Here is a 23,484-nt window from a genome sequence, read left to right as displayed (position 1 = left end):
GTCTCAATAGGTGCAAGCTGGATGCCTGCTCTCAACTCCTGCCTTGTCAGGGCACACAGCTCAGAGCAATATCCCATATATTTGAAAGGCTGACACATTCTTGCCTCCATGACTCTCAGCTGTCCCTCCCAACAGTACTGAAAAGAATTACCAGAAGAGCCACTGTAACTCACACAAAAGCCAATAATTTCTGAAAAAAATTCATTTATTTATTCCCTTCCAAACATATTTAGTACAACAATAAGAAAATCCATTTGAAGTACTTCACTGCAACAAGTTATAGTAATATGGAAAGAAATTAAGTTCTGAATGTTGTACCATCCTTTTCTTGTTTTTCTGTCTTCATTTTTACATACATATACACATACACACCACAAACACACACAAACACATCTCCTTTTAGAAGGCTAATGCTAGGATGTGTCCACCCCCAAATCGGAGCACTGCAAGTGCCAGGATAGCCATCCATCCCTTTGTGCATGCACACACCATTTACTGGTCTGGACAATGTCTATCAGGAATTAAGAGACCTCATCTGGGAAAAGGTTCAGTTATTTTGTTTGATGGGCGGAAGCAGCTACCTAATTTAATTTTTGTTATATGTAATATGTATAAGGAGACATTAGAGTATCTGACAGGCATCTCTTTATAATATCTTCAAAATCAATACAAACATAAATTTTTGTTTTCATTTGATGGAATTATATCAAACCATTTGTTGAAGAAGAGTAATGTCTCTTTAGGTTGAGGAGGGAGGGGAAAGGGAACAAAGGTAAAGGCACCAGGACCTTCTTGGTGTAATAACTATAGTTTTAATGTGCTCAAACCTTCAATCTTGACATTATTACAACATGTTTTGTATTAAAGTTCTTTTTTTCAAGGTCATGTCCCTTGCATTATTTAGTTTTGCTGTTGCACTGTAATGAGGTCTCCTTTGGCTTGTATTTCTTTTTTAAGTTCTCTTTTGTGGCAATTTCACCCACAAATACAATTACCACAGCATATATCAATAAAAAGACAAAAAATTAAAATTAACAGACAACTTTGTCCCATTTTCCCAGAATAAGATGACATCTATGCCAGAATGGGATTTTCCTGTTGTAGTCCAGAAGTGTTCCCACTCTAAGATTCCAGGTATTAATTTCAGAAGTCTTTTCAACACTGCCTCAGTTGAAAGTTGCCCACTAAAGCTTGACCACATGAGAAGGCAGCAGTGCTTTCAATGCACTGATCCCCAGGATACTGCAGTGCCTGCACTGGAGCTGGGATGAGCCCATTGCCAGGATCTCCTGCTCTCAGACACGGTCTGGTGTCATGTCTGTGCTGAGCACCTTCATCGCACTGCAGCATTTCCCACTTGATCCTACAGTGCCTCAAACCATCCCTGTATTCTGTTATCCAACTATTACAACATCCTTGCTGTAAAACACTGCTAACTTAACCTTACTAAGGTCCTTAATTTTTCTGTGGTTCTACTAATACTGTTATATAGGTTTGTCTTTACCTGCAATATACTGTATTAATAAAATATACAGGAATGTCTATACTGACCAGATGAAAAAGGAAAAAATAACTTGGTTAAGAAATATAATTGCTGAGTTCCTAAAATATTAGTTTATATAAGTTTTATCATATTTATATAAATGCACACACACACACACACACACACATATATATATATGAGAGAAAGAATGTTAATACAAAACCAGATTATATTTTCATATACACAAAAACATATTTCTTAGTATAAAACTAATGCATTCTGATGTGGTTTTAATCTTTTAAATTTTAAGTATGTGACACAAGGTAAATAGTTTACTGGAAAACATTAAAAACTCTATCTTTGTTAGTGTGTAAATGGAAAAAAGTCTGTGCTGTCAATGAAATGAACCCCATAGGATTCAGATGGGATCTGGACCAAGCTAAACATCCAAATTTGGTAATTAAGCAAAAAATATTTACCTAACAACATTTTTGGTTAACCCCAGATTTCAGCTCTTTTTTACTCCATATGATTTCAAACAGTTGTGCTATGAGCCTTGGGATAGCAAACACTAAAAAGAAATTCAACCTTTGCTATCTAAGAACACTATACACATTAGAACATTAAACTATTTCCTCAGTTGAAAGATACAACCTGTGGACCTAATCATGGCTAATTTAAAGCTGAGAATTTGATTAAGGGTGACAGTTCAATATACTTTTCTTTTTCTGTGCCATGGATTCAAAGAATAATTACAGCAAGAGAAAACACATGGGGCCAAAACACATCTAAGGTCAAGTTACATCAAGAATGAATTTGGCTCAACTTAATGAATCATGCTGACAAATGAAAAACAGAAGTACAGTGAAAGAGTAATACTGCTTTAATTATTAATGAAATGCCAGGTAGAAAATTCAAAATATTAGGACAAGATTAAATAAACATGAAATCCTCCAAAAACTTGAGGATCAAAAAACCCATGTCACCTACATTATGAATACATGATTATTTATAAGATATTAAAATAGCAATATATTTCCAGGAGCTTGTGCAGGCAGACACACCAGATTTTCCCAGTTACAAATGAAAAGAAAAGAAAAAATAACTAAAAAAAGAAAAAAGGAAGAGTCTGAATGTCAAAATGTAAAACTGCAGTGAGAAGGGTGGCCATTCTGCAAAAGCCAAATGAGAGTAACTCGGTAGTCAATCATCCAAAGCTTTAATCTCCAGGACAGCAGAAGTCAGATAGGTGTGAAACTTCCTGCTGTGAACTACTCTCCCAGAGTTTGCAATTTGGCCTGTCCCTGGTTCAAAACACAGAAACTCTGATAATTCTCTGCAGAATCTTACTGTGATAAGGCTGGGACATAAGAACACTTTCCAGCAGAACACTGGACGGGCATGGAGGGGCAGAAAATTTGCCTGTTTAGGCACTCTGTGCCTTCACTCCTGATACTGAGAATGAAAATAACATTATTATATTTGCTATTCTAAAGAAATAACACTGCAGTACAAAGAACAATACTGAAAATAAAATGGCAATCAGAAACACCCCAATGTGTTCTAATATTTGAAGCTGTTGACCTCAGTTGTATTTTCTATGTTCATCTATTCCTTACTGACAAATAAGGAATAAAAATCATATCTATTGAAACAACAACAACAACAACAACAACAACAACAAAAAAAAGGCAAGATTTTAGCCTACTGTCAAGGCAGGAATAAGATGTGAACTGACCATTCTACAGCTACTCTAACAATTCCCACAGCAGTCACTTCTGTAGTCATCCTTAAAAACTCTTCATTGGGAACCCCACAAATGTCCTAGAGCAGTTGCATTTTGGCTTAAAAGTTGATGAATCAAAGTTAGCTAAGAATGCACTAGTGATAAGTATTGTTCCTTGTTACAATGGAATGTTTTTATTTAACAAATTAATAGATAGAAAGTTTGTTAAAATCATCCTAAAGTTCCTAGGCAATTAAAACTAGCCACATTACACAAAATAGGACTGTTCACTGCTCATGCAATTCTGAGGACGTGTTTACATAGAGCTTAATATATATTTATGATCATTACTTAGTTGCATAACGCAGCACTGCTGGAACACTGGCTAAATCTTTGTCAGATGAAGAAAAGGCAGATTATTTTATAGCTACCACACACAAAATAAAAGCTAGAGAAGCTTTGATGCCTGCCTGGAATAGCACAAAACCATTAGTGAATAAAATCCTATTAGAAACACCAGATCCTGGGGATTATCCATAATTGCTTAGCAGTTCAAGTTCAATCAAAACTGCATTTGAGAATGTCATCTATATTTAGATTTAAAGGCAGGAAATAACACAAAACCTGTCAGGAAAGCAAAAAACTGTATTTTTTCGATGTTGCTAACATTCTTTGGCAAGTGACACATTAGATTTTTCCTTACAAAGTATTTCGGCCTTCACTCTCTCCTTATCAAATGCTCTCCCTTGAGTAAGCTCAAACAAGAGTGAAGAAGACATTCAGAGCACTACCCCTCTTTTCTTTACAGCTTCCAAGCTCCTCTGTGACCAGTGATCATACATCTCCTTACATTTTAGTGCATTTATTGGTACAGAACTATTCCAAATATTTTTAAATGTTTAAGGTAGAAAATGTTTGAAAACTAATTATCAGCTTTCTTTTTGAAACACAAGCTTGTGTTTCCATTATGTTTGCTCTTAGCTAAGAGTTGGGTGATTGGCATGTAGTGGCAAACTGATACACCAACAGCCACAGACACACCAGTTTTATCCTCTAGATTATACATTATCTTAATGTTTTAATTAGTCCATATCAAAGAGACAACATATATTAAGCATCTATGCCTTTGCTATACCAAGGAATTCCTTAGTCATGAACAATATTCTTTGTCTTTCTTACCTACCTTCTGAAAGATTTCTCAGATTTGTAAGAAGGTCCAAATGTCTTATTTGATGTTGGCCAATTCAGGGACATGGGCCAAACATGTCAGTAAACTGCATACAGCACACTGCAAGGCATGCCACAGCTTAGGGGTTTTGATTCTTTTCACATGCAAATACATGCCTATACTTTAACAGGAAAAAGCACTGGAGAAAATAGCCATCACCAGTATAAGCACTATCCATGTCTTTCATGCAGACTCAGTTTAAATGTAAAACAAAATGCAGAAAACTAAATAATAAAAGGCCACTTACATTAGCATTTTCTGCATTAGAAAGAAAAAACAACAAAAACAAAACTAAAAAACAAAACAGCTTGAAAATCTGGCACTTCCTACCACAACAATGTTAGATTTTTACAACAAGGTTTTGTAAGAACTTTCTCATAGGAAAAAATGAGTGTCAGTATCACTCATTCTCCCTTAGTTGCTTCATTGATACCACTGGAGCTATTCCAAATGCTCTTTATCGCTTCAGGTAAACAAAGGTGTCAGAAATGGGTTCATAGATAAAATCATAAACAACAAGCAAAAAAACTTGTGAAAGCTTAAGTAGAAATAGATAAGTGAAACAGAATCAGAGTGGAAGATACTCGTGACTTTCTGAAGACAGCACATTGAAGGTGAAATGTTTCAATTGGAACTTTCCTAGCATATGAATGCCAACAGTTAAAGCAAAGGCTTTGGCTAACTCTTTTGAAGTTTATTTCAAATCAGATTGAGTGTGGCTACAGATTCTAACCCCACAGCTCTGTACAGAAAATGGTTTAACTGTCTGCCATCCCAGTGTTTGCAACCAAATATTAGATCTCTTAAAGTTCTGAAAGAGCATCTAATTTAACAGTAAAAAGTTCTTGTCATAGACTCTGATACACTGACAATTTTTTTATCATTTCCATGAATATGAAATGCATATTTTTCATATATGAATATTATATGTTGAATTTTAGTGGTACCTTTTTTTAATACTTTCTTAGTAAGATAAATATGTAACACAGGTAAAAATGTAATACATACCTCGAAAGTGACAGGTATATTGCGCTTCAAAGCAATTTCAAACACTACGCTGATCTCAGATTTGTTTGCATCTTTATCTTCTTCTGATTCTTTTCCTGTTTCTCCATTCTGAAAATGATGCATACATAATCATACTACAATTCTAAGAAGATCAACAAAATGTAATATACTTCTCCTCCCAGTTTCTCAAAGACTTTTGAAGTCTCCTGTCAGGCTGTAAATCAGCATTTATACATCCATCTCAGCACCCCATTATCAGACATCTGCTGACTGAAGCCATATATATTGTGCTTTTGCTTCACAAGAAAGGAACACATACACCTTAATTTATAAATTAATTATAAACAACAAAATCATGTCTATGGTTGTTAGTCTTATTACTGACATCAATAACAATTGTCTGAGTACACACTTGCGTCAAACATGAGGATCAAACAGATCCTTTGACCCATTTCTCAGGCTCTCTGTGGGTACACCTTCTAAGCAAGGAGGAAATCTCTGCTTGTTGGAAAGTACAGAATACTGTACTTCTCTCAGAAGAAATTCAGTCAATCACCCCCACACTCTGACTGGGTCACCAGGTTACAGGTGTCCTCAGCAGGTCCAGCTGGTTAATGGCCCCTCCATCAACTTCCCTCTGGGAGTTATGACCAGTGTGAAAAGGTAGTGACAGAGAACAGCTTGCTCAACACAGAACATTATTTATTTATCCATAGGAACATAACAAACAGAGAGGCAAAGAGATAAAAAAACAAAAGGCACATGAAACATTATTCTGCCTAAAATTCAGCTTTGCTTTATTTTTCAGGTAAATCTAAATTTTCTCACACAATCATTAGCACCAGGATCAGTCAGAGTTTTGCCTTTTGCAACTACTGCCTTTGGTGTTTGTCCCCCAGGCCACATTTCCTTAGTTCTCAGAGGCTTCATTTCCAGCTATTTTCAAACTGCAAAGCTCTAAAATACTTCAAACTGGGATCTCTCAACAATCACGTAACCTTGGCCAGGCTTCTAATTTTTTATTAGTGGAGGTAAACATCAAAGACACTTGGGCTGAATTAGGTGGATTCCTGCAGAGCTCCCATCTTACATAACAAAGTCTGATCTAAATCTTCAGCCACCAGCATAGCTACGAAATCCAGATACCACAGCTCTAAAACAACATTAAAAAAGCACTAGGTTCCTCACATTACAATGAAATTTATCAATCTTTTATCTCATTTTTAAACTCTCAATATATTAATCTTTAAGATAACACAGGGCCAAAAATCCAGTACTCAGCTACAGCATGCAGACAAAGAACACCTTTTGTCTCATGAAATTGTTGCAAAATTTTTATTCTGAAAAAATCCATTTACATGCCTGATATTGATCTGGAGATAAATATAAAACAAAATATTGTAAAGTTATAGAACCTCCAGAAAAAAAAAAAAAGGTGCTGTGCAAAACAATAACAAGGGTATTTACAATGAAATTATGTAGGACCTCTAGCTCATTTCATATAATGAAATTAAAGTACCACTGAAATCAAGAATGTAGATCATTACTTGCAGGACAGGAAAAGCATTGATTAGTTTCACTAAGAAAGGTCAGCAGAGTTAAAAGAACAATATTTAAAAATAAAAAAAAATATTTGGGGATATAAAGAATGGGATACTACTATTCTGTAAAAAATATTAGTGAGAATATTATTTGATATTGTGTTCAATTAAGTTTGTGTTTTATAAAGGACATTGATAATCTAAAAAGCTGGCAAAAAAAAAAAACAACCCAAAGAATGAATTACAAATTAGAAAAAACAACTTTGCACTGAGACACTACAAAAATAATCAGTTCTACAAAAAATTCAAAAATACTTAAGAATAATCTCTAAATATATGTATGGGAGAGATTTTTGATATCTGTTGTTTCATTTAGCAAACATAAGAAAACACCAATTAAATAGAAAATGAAGCTAAATGAATTCTAAAATAAATACCTCACAAATTATCTTTGAAATGGAGAATAATCAAACACTAGTATAATTTACATAAAATAATATAATGCCCACTGGACTTGGAGCAAGCCTTCAAACCAAGAATGTATATGTTTTCTATATGTACTCTAGTTTAATTGGATATGTATAGTCTAAAATAGAAACTATACTTTAAATTTTCATGATCAATAAAAACACATTTGCCCAGAAAATCCCTCATTATCCCTTCTCCCCTAAAACTTAACTCCCTGAATATTTTTTCACCAAACATAGTAGAGAACCAAACAGTGAGTAGAGAAAAGGGAGTATCAAGGTTTAAACATCAGTACTGAGCAATAAAGTTTCAAGCCTTAGGAAGATAAAATATGTTCAGGAGTGTCTCAGGCACTTTGGATTTAAATTTGATCCTCATTCCCACAACTGACACTTTCATTGTAAGGCCTTTCTTAGCCTCACATCTATGAGACAGCAGAGGTGCTTTGGCAGACACACAATAGCTCTTTGTGAAAGCATTCACCGGCAGCCCTGCCCTGTTGGCTGATTGCTTCTTGCTTCTGCTCACTTTATGCTCTTCTACACATATGCCCAATTAGGTATTAAGATGGCAACACTCCTTTTCAGTAGTTTAATATGGATAAAGGATTTTATCCTTTATTAAGTTTTTCTAATAAAAGGAAAAAATGCTTGAAATAGAAGAATATACAGAAGGCTTCATTAAGGATAGCCATGAAGTCCAAAAGATAGACCTATAGTATATACTGTGCAAGTGTGTACTGTGCTATATTCCACAGATCCCATTCCAGTCAAGTTTACTGAGTTACTAATGGGATTACTAGATGGGTAGCAGCAGGTCCGTCCTTGCTCCCTCAGGAGCACACTGTCAGGGAATGGGGAAGAAAGAAGCTCAACCTCATAATGCAGTTATGAGTATGATTTGTACTGGCTCCGATCCACACTTGACATTTGAGGAGCAATGAATCAATCATCTTCCACAGATAACCAAGCTGGCCAGTTTTGCTGAAGGAAGTAAGAGTTTTACTAAGATGGACCATGTCCCATGGTGAAAGCACACACCACCACTGCGTGGTGTCCTGTGTGCACTTCTCACGGGCAGCAGCAGGGAGGAGCCTGAACCTTGGCACCATGTAGCCCTTAAGCTCTATTTCACCAATCTCCAGATCTCTGGAGAGCTACACTCAGCTCTACACAGTGCAACACTTTGTACTCCCTCCATCATGATCTCAGCAAAGTGTTACCTCCAGCCTTCTCCAGTCACCTACAGCTCCAACCCAAGATGTGACAGAGGTGTTGTTCATGACTAACCTGAAAACAGTGCCCCTTAACCTCAGCATAACCAAGCCACAGAGATTTACATGACTAAGGATCCAATTTAGTCTCCTACAAACACACACCTGCTGGTGAGAACCTATGGTATCCCAAGTGGTCTTCAGCTGCTCCCAGAGGTCTTGCAAGTACTTGGCTTCTTTGATTGAGAAATGTTATTATATTTTTGCTTTCAATTTAGAAAGAATGCTCTGAGAATAATTTTTCTGTTCAGTATTTTTAAAAATATGACACAACATTTTAATTTTTAAGCAGCATCTATTGCTTCTTACTTAAAGATATAGCAGTGAAAAACCAAGGTCATTAAAAAAAAAAAATTCCTGAAGCACAGACCTGAGGTAATTTTTCTGGAATAGGCTCATTCTGAAGAGCTTGAAGGGCCTTCATTGCAGCATTATGTCTAGCAGCTTGACGAGTCTTTCCTTCACCAAAAAACTCACTGTTGCCAACAGTTAACTGGACATAGAAAACTTTAGGCACTGGGCAGTGATACCTGGAAGGAAGCCATGAAAAGAAAACAACAGTACAAGTTAGGAATTTTACCTGTCCATTTTATGTAAAATAGAGTAGTATTTGGGGATGAAACATTATCTTTTCTCCCAGAATAAGACCCAGTACTCAAATACATGGATCGTTCCTCAGCAAGGCAGTTGGTAACTCTGACAGCCGCTCCTACATGCAAACCAGCTCTTCGCCTACATTTGTGGAGCTCTGCAATGAGCTCTACTAATTATCAGCCCAACAGCCTAGCTCTGCTCTCCTCTTGGTTTGAGTCTTGAGAAGATGGAACCTAAGGAGAACAAAAAACTCTGCCTGGGAGAGAACTCCTGTCCCAGACAAGTGGCATGGAGGAAGAAGGATTGTGAGGTTGTTCATATGAAAACCTATCATTACAGCTCAGCTCTAACAGACAACAAAGTCAGATGACAGAGAATATACCTAGCAGAAATGGATCCTCACTTGACAAATAACTTGTTCATATTTTACAGCAATGTAAGAAAGCCCAGGATTCCAGCATTCCAAAAGCATGGATAAAAGCAAGTTACATCAAATTAAACTAGACTGACTGAATCTAGATTCAATCAAACACAGTACTATATTTTCCTTATTCCTCTGAAAGGATCCTTTTTAAAGTGTGCTCTCTCCACTTTCATCTGTGGACATGGATGGCAACTTTTTTATATTCACTTTTTTATAATGTCTGAATTTTCATTAATAAATGTAACCCAGTCATTTCAGCTGTAAAACAAAATACAAAGTTGACCAGAGAGCAGCACACTTCAGAAGCAGACAAGTGTGAGTATGCACTCTGGCGTCAGTGTCCCTAAACTTTGTGCCTAATTCTAAAACTAGATTTATATAGAAAGAACCAAGCATAACACTGGCTCTTAATATGCCTCTGGCTATAGGGTCTTGGAGGAGTGAGCCAAGTTGCCTTTATGAAATGCAAAAAGTGAATATTTACTTTGCTTTCTTGTTTACAATTTAACAGTACAGTTTAACACACTTACTGAGAATTACTAAGGCCTGGAAATGCTTTTGCTTATGTAATATTTTAATAAAATTATATAAAAACTTCTGCTGGAAAGGCTTCTGGAGGTTATCTAGTCCAAAGCAACATCCAGAACGTGGTCAAGACCTGAAGTTAGACTGTCTTGTTCAGGCCTTGTCCAAGGTATTGTGGAGGTCTCCAAGGATGAAGATTCCACAACATCTCTGGATGACCTGTTCTAGTGTCGGACACTTTCTGGGAAACTATTACAAAGTTCCTACATGCCTTATGGAATTCAAACACTTGGCACTGATATTGTTGCAGATTTGAAGATGGAGCAGAAATCTTCCTCCCAGTACCAAATATTACCAGCTTCCAGTTCTTGCCATCACAGGACTCCCTCCCAGTTTCCCAGTCCAATTAGCACTGACTCTCCCTGCTCCTCCTTTGGTATGGCTGGGAATTCATACTCTTGTACTTGCAGGGACTTAGAGAAGATCCAAGTGATCCCTTACTCATTTGATCTAGTGATGTCAGCAGCCTGTTGACACCTTCCTGCATCTTCATTACTTGGTAAAGGACAAAAACACAAATCTTCCGACACAGCACACCTCCTGCAGACAAGATCACTATCTCTACAGCCTAGCTAGAGCTCTGGAGCGAGCTCTGACTCAAGGTCTCTGATGTAACAGGAGAACTGCTCCAGATGGTGATAGGAATGGTGCCAGGTGGTGCATCACCAGCACTACTGAGCACAACCCCATCCTCAGCAGAGTTTCCAACTCCCTTCTGTATCTTCTGCTGTGCAACCTGCTGTGCCTGCTGCCTGTCTCTGGAAGCAGTGCTCTGGGCCCTGTATTTACATCTGCTCTTCCCCAGCACCTGCTGAGAGGGTGCTTGACCCTTTCTAATCAAATGACTGGAAGGAAAGCTCAGTGCAGCTTTTGACCAGGAGTAGATGACAGAGCTTACTGGCAGCTGCTAGAGCTTGCTGGAAACCACAGCCTCCTGTAGATCTCTTTTCCCTGCAGCAACAAATACTCTCAACTTCTTGAAGAGTTCCAGGAATCTTCCCACCATCCCAGAAGATGGAGAAGTGGAAATGGCTGCATGTGTTGGCTGGTGCTTAGCACAAGACAAGCTGTGTCATGCAAAAGCAATAGGCACCTTGATAGCATGTCCCACCTCATTACTTCACAATCCTCTTTAAGTAGAAAAAAATGAGGTAGTGCTGTTAGCAACTACCTCGATTTAGGGAAAATACAATATCCATCAAAAGTTCCTGTTTCCTGTTGAGTTACTAGACCTACCTTTCTCCCCACTGCATGCAAAGGAGGAAAGCACATGAATTTAATCCACTTTATAAACTCAAATCCCACAACAAACCTTCTTTTTTCCCCGCTCCTCTCCCCACCTTTTCTTTTTAAGAGTGTTTAGGGAGCTATTTATGTGATAATAAGGAAAAATGATATTCAGCCTGTGGCTCTAGAGCCTCATGCAGCTCTTTGGCATTGCCAGAATGATTAAGCTTTTACGTGGTTTTGATTAAATTTTTCTTGCTCTCCTTGGCCTCAAGCAGAGTTGTAATACAGCACTGATAATATGAGCATTGCCAGGAAAGTGCAAAGGAACACCTGAAATCCTCAGAAAATGAACAAAATCTGTGAGGCTAATGGCTTCTCTACAAGGAACATGTCAAAGGAAACAACATTCTCCTCTTTTCAGTTATGAGGACAGAGACTGTATTGACAAAAGCCTCAAAAGTAATCCTAGTATTACAGTCTGACAGTACAGTGTGACAATTAAACTGAGTTTTAATAATGAATGTTTCTGCATCCTGAAGATGTACACTCATGTAAAGAACAAGCCCATGGAAAGGCAAAATGCTCTGCCACTGATCATTAACAAACCTTACTAGTAAATTACATATGAGTTATCAAAAAGGGCTGAAAGCATTAGCAATCTTTGGAATATATATATATATAATTTAGTGATTATTCTGCAATAATGTATCAGCACAATATTTTCCATCATAAGAACACCTACATGTCAGCTCTACACTACTCAGTCCTCTGTCACTCTGTTCAGCCACAGAACTGAAATAGTCAGGATTTCAAACAGCAACACCTCACATATGTTCTCATTAGGTCTCTAAAAGTTCTTAAATTATGTTAATTTAGAAATTATGCATCTTCCTGCATTCTACATGGCAGCTACAAATGCTAGGATTTTTCTTGGAGAAAATTCTTATGTAAAGGGGATTTTCAGATGATACTGGCACACTCGACAGAACATAAGCTGACCACCACAGCCAAATGACAGAAGACTGTAAGACTAGAAGACAACAAGATGGCATGTGAAATGATACATTCAGCTGGAAGAAATCAAAGTGTGATAACAGATAATACAGTCACATATAACCTACAAAAACAAGCTCATTTTCACCTGGCTTTTCTGAACATTTCAAATTCTTAAAAAGATCCTCGAAATAAGAGGTCTGGAAAGCAGATTCTCTTTATTCCCTTTAAGTTCACAGCATCAGAAATCTACTCTTTTTAGCTAATGCCATTAGAACAGTCAACCTGAAAAAGGATATTTGCTCTATGAATGTGACCTTGAATGTCAAGTTTCAGCAATGAGTAAATATTTACAACTAGTTATAAACCCCCAAAAATAGGGGTTCATAACAGAAATGCTGACAGACCTCAACTAAGTTGGTGTGAGTGGGCGCCACTATAATTAAATAAATCACCAAGGTCTGCTGACAATTAGAAAACTCATTTTGGTTTGCCACAGAGACAAACAAAAATTCTGTTCATTATAATTTTACTGGAATATGATGTCATAACATGTAAGCATACTGAAACAATCTGCTGCTTTTCTAGCCAAAATATTAATTGCATACTAAGGAGCCCTTGGGGCCTCTTCCTTTTTGGCCATCAAATCCACACACACAAACACAAATAAAGTATTAGTACATACGTTATGTGTTCATACTGCATTTCCTGAATTTCTATGGATTCCTCAATGGCATAAATGTTTTTGAAAATATTGTTACCTTCTCCTTAGAAAGAGAAAAAAAGAAAGTACAAGATGCAGATCACAGAAACCGGTAAGTTTATTTAGATTTAGCCTCATGCTTAAACATCAGTGAAGTTTTCTCTAATTTCTAATGGTCAACATATTCTTCAACTAATTAAAAAAGAAGAAATAAACCCAATTACTTCCCCACTACACAAGTGTTATAGGAAGTATTACCCTATTCCTATTCCATAATGCAAGGTGAAGAGTAACTGAAACCATATTTTACTGGTCAAGATAGAAGTCACTAAAATATTATCTATTACACAGTATGGGAAAGTCATTCTTCAGATACCAGCTTTGCTGGAAGGATCATTCTCTGCACCTTTTCTATCTGGCTCATTTTCCATATGAAGTCAATCAAGCTGGCAGCCCTACTGGCACTTTTTAATCAGAAAAATGCTTTGAGCTTTGTGAGTGGAGGGATAGAGAGTCACAGACCTTGCAGGGGAGTAGGAAAGAGCATTTGCTGTGAACAACTTTTTCTCCGTAACATTTGAAATTTCTCTAGGGGAGCAAGTTGCTTAGTGCAGCTGTTCCCTGGCTATATCCTATTTTCCTAAGCAGTCCATTAGACACGTGCATTTCTTACAGATGTGAATTCTATGGTTTGAAGAAGGAAACATCCAGTATAGTCACTTTTGTCTCCACGCAGTGAACCTCCTGGTTCTTTCAGTAGATCCACAACAACACCTGGGAACAAAGAGGCTCTCTTTTCCAAGTACTCCTTTTGAGATCTACAGTCTATTATTCTTGAACTGTGTCTACTACAGACTAGGCTGCCTGATCAAGCAGAGCCTATAGATGAAGCCTTGTTTCTCCAGTTCCAGGAAAGATTTTGCTCAAAGGCCCTTGTCCTGCTGGGGGACTTTAAAGACCCTGATATCTGCTGGGAAAGTAGCAGGGCAAGCTGTAGGCAATCCAGGAGACTAGACTCCTGGAATGCGTGGAGGATAACGTCTTAACCAGAAAAAGAGAAATATATCACCTCTAGAAGGAGGATCTGGTAACCTGGGAGGACTATAAGGATGTCACAAGGTCATCTAGGAAGAAAATTAGAAGGGCCAAAGCCCAGTTAGAACTTGATTTAGCCACTATAGTTTAAGACAACAAAGAAAGTTTCTATAAATACATTGGCAGCAAAAGGAAGGCCTTCAGCATTGGTTAAATGCAGAGGGTAGTGACAGAGGATGAGGAAAAAGCAGAGATACTTAATGACTTCTTTGCCTCAGTCTTTAACATAAAGACCAGCTGTCCTCAAAATACCCAGGTCCCAGAGCTAGAAGTTGGTGATGGGGAGCTGAGTGAAGTCCCCATAAATGAGAAGGAGATGGTTAGTGACCTGTTATGCTAATTAAACACTCACAAGACTATGGGCCCAGATGGGATCTACCCCAGAGTAATGGAGGAACTGATGAAAGAACTTGCCAAACCGTTCTCAATAACCTAAAAGCAGTTCTGGTCAACTGATGAAGTTCCAGCTGACTGGAAATTAGCAAATGTAACACCCATCTACAAGACGGGTTGGAAGGATGATCTGGGGAACAACAGGCCTGTCAGCCTGACCTCAGTTCCAGGCAAGGTTATGAAAGAGATCCAGAGTGACATCCAGGGTGACATTGCATAGCACATACAAGACAATGAGAGGATCAAACCCAGCTAAAATGGATTTGCAAAAGGAAAGCCCTGCTTGGCCAGCTTGGTCTCCTGTGACAAAGTGACTCACCTTAGTAGATGACAGAAAGGCTGTGTATGTCATCTACCCAGACTTCAGTACGGTCTTTGACACTACTTCCCCCACCATCCTCCTAGAAAAACTGTTTGCAGCTTGTAAGGGTGGACTCTTTGACGGTTAAAACCTAACCGGATGGCTGGGCCCAGACAGCTGTGGTGAATGCAGCTAAATCTGTTGGCAGCCAGTTGCTAGTGGTGTTCTCCAAGGAACAGTTTGGGGCTGGTCCTGTTCAATCTCAGTTTAATCTCTTTACTGTTGATCTGGATGTAGCGACAGAGTGCAGTAAATTTGCCAATGACACTAAGTTGGGTGTGACTGTTGATCTGCTGGAGGGTAGGAAGGCTCTGCAGAGACCTGCACAGACAATCAGCGGGCTAAGGATGACAGCATGAGGTACACTAAAGCAAACTGCCAAGTCCTGCACTCACAACTACCCCATGCACCACTACAGGCTGGAGGAGGAGCTGTTCAGCAGAAAGGGACTTGGTAGTGCTGGTTGACAGCTGGCTGAATATGAGCCAGCAGAATGTCCAGGTGGCCAAGAAGGCCAATGGCATCTGTCTCAATAGTGTAACCAGCAGGTCTAGGAAACCCCCCTGTACTCAGCATTGGTGAGGCCATGCCCCAAATACTGTGTTCAGTGTATGTCCCTCAGTTTGAGGAGCTAGAGCATGTCCACTGAAGCACAACAAGGCTCATGAAGGTCTAGAAAATGTGTCTTATGAGAAAGAGCCAAGGGAGCTGGGTTTGTTTAGATTCAAGAGGAGGAAATGGCTTTAACCTGAGACAGGGGCAATTGGGATTGGATATTGGAAAAAAAAAAATCATGATAAGAGTTGTGAGGTATTGGAATAGGTTGCCCAGGGAGGTGGTGTAGTCACTATCCCTGGAGGTGTTTAAGAGGCATCTGGATCTGGCACTGGGTGTTGTGATTTAGTGGTGTAAGAATGGTAGTGCTGCACTGATATTGTACTTGATGATCTTAAAGGCTTCTTCCAACCTTGATGATTCTACTTTATGATTCCTGAACCGAGTAACAGATAGCCCTACCAGAGGGAATGTGATACTGGATCTGTTGGTCACCAATGCAAGCAAGCTAATAAGGGACATCAAAACTGGAGGCAGCCTGGCTACAGTGACCATGCTTTGGTGTAGTTCCAGTCCTGAGGGATATGGGTCAGAACCCAGAACAACCAGCATCTTCCCATTGTCATAACAATGTAATGAGACTGATGCTAAGAAATAAACAGCTCAAGACGCGTTCCACAGCAGTCCTGTCCCATTCATGATTTATACATAACCCCCAACCAACAATAGTAAAGAGTAAACTTAGGCTCCTGAACCTTAAGAAAGCAAACTTCCATATCTTCAAGGAGATAGTCAATAGGGTCCCATGTGAGACTGCTCTCTGGGACAAGAGCAGAACAGAGTTGGCAGATCTTCAGTGAATTCTTCCATGGAGCACAAGAGCTAGCAATTTCCAGGAGCAAGAAATTGGTCAAGGAAAACCACAGATCAGTGTGGCTGAGTTGGGGACTGCTAGTCAAACTAAAAGGAAAGAAGCAAATGCAGAGGCATGGAAACAAGGACAAGTAACCTGGGAAGAGTATAGAGATGAAGTACAGTTGTGTAGGGATGGGGTGAGGAGGGCCAAGGTGAAGCTGGAACTGAACCTGGCAAGGGATGTAAAGAATAATAAGAGGGGCATCTACAAGTAGGTTAACCAGAAAAGGAAGGTCAAAGAAAGTGCTCCCTGAAAAACAGTGCTAGAAAGCTGGTAACAACAAGTGAAGAGAAGGCTGAGGTACTCAACAACTTTTTTTGCCTGTCTTCAGTGGCAACCTCTCTCATATCGCCGAAGTTGCTCCTATTGTAAGTAAATGTCAGGTTCATGAGCGCTTGAGGAACCTGAATATAAACAAGTTTCTGGGACATGGTGGGCTGCAACAGAGTCCTGAGGGGAATAAGTGGATTTAGTTGCCAAGCCACCCTCTACAACATCCCGCTCTCTAAACTGGAAAGAACTAGATTTGATTAATGGACTTTTAGATGGATAAGAAGTGTTTGAACAGTGCAGCATGAATGTGCAGCAGTTAGTGTCTCAGTCCTGATGGACATTCAGTGACAAGTGATGTCCTTCAAGGATCTGCATTGGGATTGGTATTATTTAGTATCTGTAATAATAACAAAGGGATCAAGTGCACCCTCAGCCAATTTGCATGTGACATCAAGCTGAGTGGGGAGGTTGTCACACCTGAGGGATGGGATGCCATCCAGAGGGACCTGGGCAAGATCAAGAAACAGGTCCATGGGAATCTCATAAGATTTAACAAGACCAAGTGCAAGGTGCTGCACCTGGGTTGGGGCAACCCCTGGCATCAGCACAGGCTGGGGCATGAACAGATCGAGGGCAGCTTTGCTGAGAAGGACTTGGGGATGCTGGTGAATGAGAGGCTGGAATTAGTGGGAAATTCTTTACTGCAAGGGTGGTGAGGCACTGGAATGGGCTGCATGGAACAACCTGGTCTAGTGGAAGGAGTTCCTGCTCATGGCAGGGAGCTGGAACAAGAGGATCTTTGAGATCCCTTCCAACCTAAACCATTCTATGATACTATGATGAATGAGTCTGTCTGTTTTTTCTAGCTTACTTTCACATCTTCCAAAAACATTTTTAATGTAAAGTGAGCAAGGCACACACTATGTATCAGTTTTAGCTATAGACATCCCTTATTTGAATGCTGACCTCCTCCCAACTACCTAGATGAGAATTAAAAGAAGAAAATTCACATATACTTGTCCCAGATTAGTCTTCATTCAAAATATAGTATTAAATTAGAAGTCAAATATCTAAAAACTTTAAATGAATTTAATTAATTCTGAATGATTCAGTATTTTTTCTCTATTTAATATTTGCAATGGTAATTTATGAAACCAATTTTGACCTAGTTATAGAAAATCCCTAAGCAAAAGAATGTTTAACTGACTATGTAAGAATTGCAAAGAAAACCATGGGATAAAAACATATTAACAGAAAGACATTCAAAAGCATCTGTCCATTTTTTTAAAAATAGTCAGAAAACATAACAAAGATGCTTCCCATTTTAAAACATAGAAATCCCTTCTCTATTTCAAATGCAAGAATGTAAGAAAATCCCAAATTAAGCAGTCAAGATCCATGAGTTGCAGGCAACTGCATAATGTAATCCTCTTTATCTGTTAAGGTCCATTAGAAAACAAACAAGATTACTTGCTTCTGCAGGGAGGATGATCTAGAAGCTGAGTTGATACTTAGAAATCTCCTACTGTTCACCTTGGCTATACTTTAACATATGTTATTTTGTTCTGTGTCAATAGTGTCCTGTAACTTATATAGCTTATTTATTTTTTTGTTATTTATCCTCCAAGGTGAGTTTTCCTACTCCCTATCAGCCTTTGCTTTGAAAGGGAACAAGTTTAAGTATTTCAGAACTTTTCTGTATAAAAGGCTACCCACTGTCTTGATCATCCTTTACATCCCTTCCCCATACTTGCTCCTGTTCTGAAATACAAAAGCCAAGAATGGTAGACAATATACCATATAAAAGGTCAACAGTGTCTGTATAGTAGGAATATTTATGTATCTATACCAGAAATATCTTGGTCAACACATCTTAAAAATCACATTTGCCTTTCTGCTAATTCAACCACATTAGTTCTTCTCAGATTATCTTGCAAATACTTAACAATATAACACTTCTGTTCTGCAGTTTTCAACTGAATAACCCTCAGGCGACAACAGAATTAGCACTACTAGTGCCTCTGTTATTAATCTTACATTTTAGACAGGTAAGTCTAGTCTTGTTGCATTTCTAATAGATCAGTCCTCTCTTATCACCCAAGTCTTCCTCCCTATCTTAACCTTTCTGTGTACCAATTATGCCTTCTGCATCTCATGAACGTTTTCCTACGTGTGCAAATACCTTTAACAAAAATAACTTAAAAGGTTGATTGTAAAACTGCAAGAGCTTACTTAATAATCTTCCTCATAGCTTAACTTTTAATACTGCTGATTATTTTTCTTTTCCTTTCCCCACCCTGCATTTCTTACACAAATCCCCTTGTCCTTCAGTTTAATGAAAACATTATCCTTATCTAATACTATAAAATGCTTAAATGAATCTCACAAATATAAGATTTACTTTACTCTCTTTACCTAAAAAATGAGTTGGCACATAACATGTAAGGTTAACACATTAGTCATACACAATCTACCTTTAATACACAGTAATTTCATGTTGAGTTTTGTATCTTTCTGTCTGTCTTTATTTATACTTTCTTTTGAATTTTGTTATGAGTCTGGGAATTTTTCATGAAGCTAATGTTAATTCCCTTTTCTGTTTTCTTTTCTTTTCCTGAGCTAGAGGCTATGTAGTTCCTTCAAGCAGTATGAGTAACCTAGTAAAAAAAAAAAAAATGTTACTCATATTTCCACAATCACAATATCAAAACATTCCGAAGTGAAAAAGAAGAGGGAGGAGGATTCAGTTTAACATAACATTAACTAATCTGGAATCTTCCCAGCAGAATTTGTGATGACAAGACAATAATATTGCCACATTACTATTTCTCTGAATTCCATGTTGCTCAATAGATATTTGACTGAAATAAATATTTCAATATTTACTGTCTCCATTTATCACTTTATCACTACTTTGTTTACCATTTAGAGCAAACATACTAAAGTAGCTATGGAGCACTAGTTTCAGAGTAATTTCAAGTCTCTGCTTCCAGTTTTATTGTTCTCTCTCCTTCAATTGAAACCCTTGAAGTTAGGATGAAGCACTTGTCAAAGTTCCAGAAGGGTCTCAAAACCAGCCCAAGTACTCTCTCTTAAAGAGAAACTAGTGTAAGACATATGTAAGGAGGACAAAAAAAAAAAACAGGCTAAGAAGAAGTAATGGGGAAAAACTCAGGTGAGAAATGATCATGAGAAAAAACTCCCAAAGTACTGTACACTGAAGACTAAGGTATTAAAAACAAGGGAAAACCAACAGAGATGAGAACAAAATTTTATGATCATCTGAAGAAGTATTTTTCCCTATCAACTGAATAACTAAGTAATGCGAAGTGTCTACAAATCATCAACTTATTCTTGACTGTAAAAGTAGCAAAAATAATAAAGGAACATAATAAGAATACTGTCCCCAGAGTTAAAGACATTGGAAAATGTCAAGTGGACAGTGCTGAAATGGAGTTGGGGGCTGGGGGAAGGAAAAGATAAATGCAAGGAAAAAGGTTCTTTTCTGTGACACAAACCCAAGAACAATAAGAATTAAAGGGAAAAACATAATGAAGCTGTGATGTACACTGTATACTTTAGAGGTTAAAGCAGACAGCCAGAAGACAAACATCTCATACTCTTATTTACTTCAACTCATAAAATTTCCCATGAACTGTATTAATCACTAATCTTTACAAGCATGCAGAGTGGTTACTGAGAATGCTGTCCAAACAGCCATTACAGTAAAAGAACATAAACAATGCTGCATATCTGACTACAGAATCATTTTCTTTTTACATAAGAAATTCATGTAAAAAAAAAATATCATGTCACTTGCCAGCCTAGACACTAAGTAAATGAGAGCATGAAGTATCTCACTTATTTCATTTTATCATGGATTTATGCCAGTAATGTAATACTAATAAAAGTGTTACTAGTAAAAACATCTCAGGGCTAGGAGTTCATAGGAATTAATTAACCTGAAAGTCCAGAGGAGAAAGGCCCAAGAACGCTCACAGAGTGATTCTCACCATCCAAATTAAATTCAAATAATTAGTGTGTACTGATCTGCATTCTTTTCCCACTGTGAGAAATGTAAACATACAGGAATTAAATTGCATTATCTTGAGTAAGAAATTTAACCTATCAGTTTAAAATTGGAAATTGAAGGATTGAAAGTAAGAACAAGCTGAAAAAGCACACTTAATTCTGATTTAATAGGCCACCCCTCAGCAGATGAGTGCAGTTAAATGAGGATGCACACACCCCTACCTTGCTAGTTATCAGCTCTGCAACCTCTAAAAATGGCCATGCATGGACAGCTAAAGCTTCTATCCAGAAATCTTCTCCTCTGTGCCATCAGACTTGAAAAGAAACGTGAGAGAGAGCTTGATCAATTACAAAGGGAGAGCATTTTATGTTGCCCTGAACATCATATCAGAATGCTGACAAAAAAAGTTGATGGCCTTAAGAAGGAAGATTTATCTACACCTGTAAGGGAAAAGGAAGGTGTCTGTTAATCAACCATACAGAAGATTGTAAAGGGTCAAAAGGTCAGAAATCAAATATGGTTGGTGGAGCCCTTAGGTGCTTTGATAAATTTCTTCTGAAAAACATTAAAAGTGCAAATGTCCTAGGGAAGCAGACATAGTAGCCTTTAATATTCTTTTTTATTATTTAATATTATTTTTCAATCTTTTAATGGATTTTCACCAGTGACTGACAAGTAAATAGCAAGTCATTGCTAATACAAATGCATAAATAATGCAATGAGACTGCCACAGTAGTGGTCACCAAAGCACAATGACTGATTTCAATTGGTCCAGTGAACAAAATTTAGTACTGAATATTAGCAAAGAAAAAAAATGTAGATCATGTTAGATCAGTACATTAAAATACAAGGTTGCAGACTTTCTAAAAAGTAGGAAATATAAGAAATGTTTATAAAAGTGGGTGGAATTGTATTGTAGAGAACAGGGGCTCAAATGAAGTCTTGAAGGACAGAGATACCAAGGACGGTAAAAATGGAATCATAGAATTATTTAGGTTGGAAAAGACCTCTAAGAGAATTGATTTCAACCATTAACCTAGCAATAACAAGTACACCACTAAACCATTTCATTAAGTGCCACATTTATGTGTCTTTTAAATCCCTCCTGTAGCAGTAACTGAAGCACTTCCCTGACAGCCTGTTCTATTGCTTGACAACTCTTTCTGTAAAGAAATTCTTCATAATATGTGGAATGGTTATTACAATGTTTGACTTAGTTAAACAAGGTCAACATGGAAATTACCTTTACTGAAATGAACAAAGGTTCTGCTGCTGATGTCCACCTCCTTAAGGATTCTCATTTCTGTTTCCCTGACACTAGTGTCAGACTTGAATCTAAATCAATAAGGTAATTAGACTCCACATTCTCCTCTGTTGTGGAACAGAACCTCAAAGCTAAATTTTGGGCTGGTTTTTGTCCAGAGATTATTTCCCTTTTAATCACAACACTAAAGGATTCAACCCCATTTTAGCAAAACATATAAGCCAAACAAATGATGGTGCCAAAGTACCTGATGAGCACCTGTGAGTGCACCTATCCTTTCTGTGACAGTAAAAAGCAACTTAAACTGGCATCCTTCTTTAAAATATCCTATAAAGACAAGGAGATCTTTGGAAGATCCTGTGAATTGGCATTTCAGAAGAGATGTTAACTGTACTTTTCTTTCACAGAACACAAGCACCCACCAAAACCGATATTATATGTGTGAATATAGATGTGAAAAGACATTTTAACACAGTGATTGCTGGTGAAACGTTCTGCCTTCAGACTGAATATATTCTGTTACAAAACAATCTTTAAAAACTTTCTTCAGAGTATTTAATACTTCCTCATTCTGTGGCAGAACTTTCATTTCAAAAGTGACAAAGACTTTGTAGGGATAGAGTACAATTCCAGTCAGATCTTAGAGAGTTACAAGCTGTTATAAAAATCAGCCACTAACCTTTCTGCTTGCTTCCCTCAGGAAAATTATGGCAACCTCTCAAAGTAAATTTTGAGCTCTAAGAGCAGCTCACCTCTGTCATTACCAAAACAAGCAGGCAAAGGAAGGAGAACATATTCACTAGAAACCAATATTCAGGTTCTGGAGACAGAAGAAAGGCCATAAGAAGAAAGGAAGCCACACATGCTTGTTTCCATTGAACCCACTATCTCACAGGTATCCCATCTGAAATATCCTTAGTTCAGCAGAAGTACAGGAAAAAGACAAGGGTGAATAAAAAGCTAAGTGTGTGGAATGAACAAACACACCCAAAATATTCCTGCTCCTGGAGGAGCATTCTGAATCAGTGCTTGTTTTCATACATACCAACAAGACCAATCTTCTGTCCATATCCTGAAAGTAAAGCTGGCTTTGCTAAATGCAGGGCTAGAGAAAGAACACCCAGTGAGCTGCAAAGCCAACAGACGGAAGCGATTCATGAGGTGCAGGGTGTTGGCTCTGAGGATCTTTGTATCAGAAGGTTTACAGGAAGTCTCTCAAGTGGAAGGGCAGTGTTGAAAGATAGACATTAGGAAACCAAAGGTAAGGACTGTATTACACCTTTTTGTTTTCAGCCTCTGTAAGAACACAAAAAACCACACTGGAAACTTCGAGACACA

At 37.9% G+C, this 23,484-nt stretch overlaps 1 protein-coding gene across 5 annotated transcripts in view; it reads right to left on the bottom strand.

Moving 5' to 3' along the window:
• STAU2 (staufen double-stranded RNA binding protein 2) overlaps window positions 1-23,484 on the bottom strand; it is a 169,313-nt gene that overhangs the window by 107,506 nt on the left and 38,323 nt on the right. For all 5 annotated transcript variants that reach the window (XM_021530598.2, XM_021530601.2, XM_021530600.2 and 2 more), the window contains exons 6-7: window positions 9,098-9,257; window positions 5,446-5,553 (exon numbers count right to left, since the gene is read on the bottom strand). In XM_021530598.2, the coding sequence (XP_021386273.1) occupies window positions 5,446-5,553; window positions 9,098-9,257 (268 nt within the window). The remainder of the gene's footprint in view (window positions 1-5,445; window positions 5,554-9,097; window positions 9,258-23,484) is intronic.

The sequence above is a fragment of the Lonchura striata genome, chromosome 1, assembly GCF_046129695.1.
Source record: "Lonchura striata isolate bLonStr1 chromosome 1, bLonStr1.mat, whole genome shotgun sequence".
NCBI lineage: Eukaryota > Metazoa > Chordata > Aves > Passeriformes > Estrildidae > Lonchura > Lonchura striata.
The sequence above is the reverse complement of the archived record's forward strand: the minus strand, read 5'-3'. Positions and strand labels throughout refer to the sequence as shown.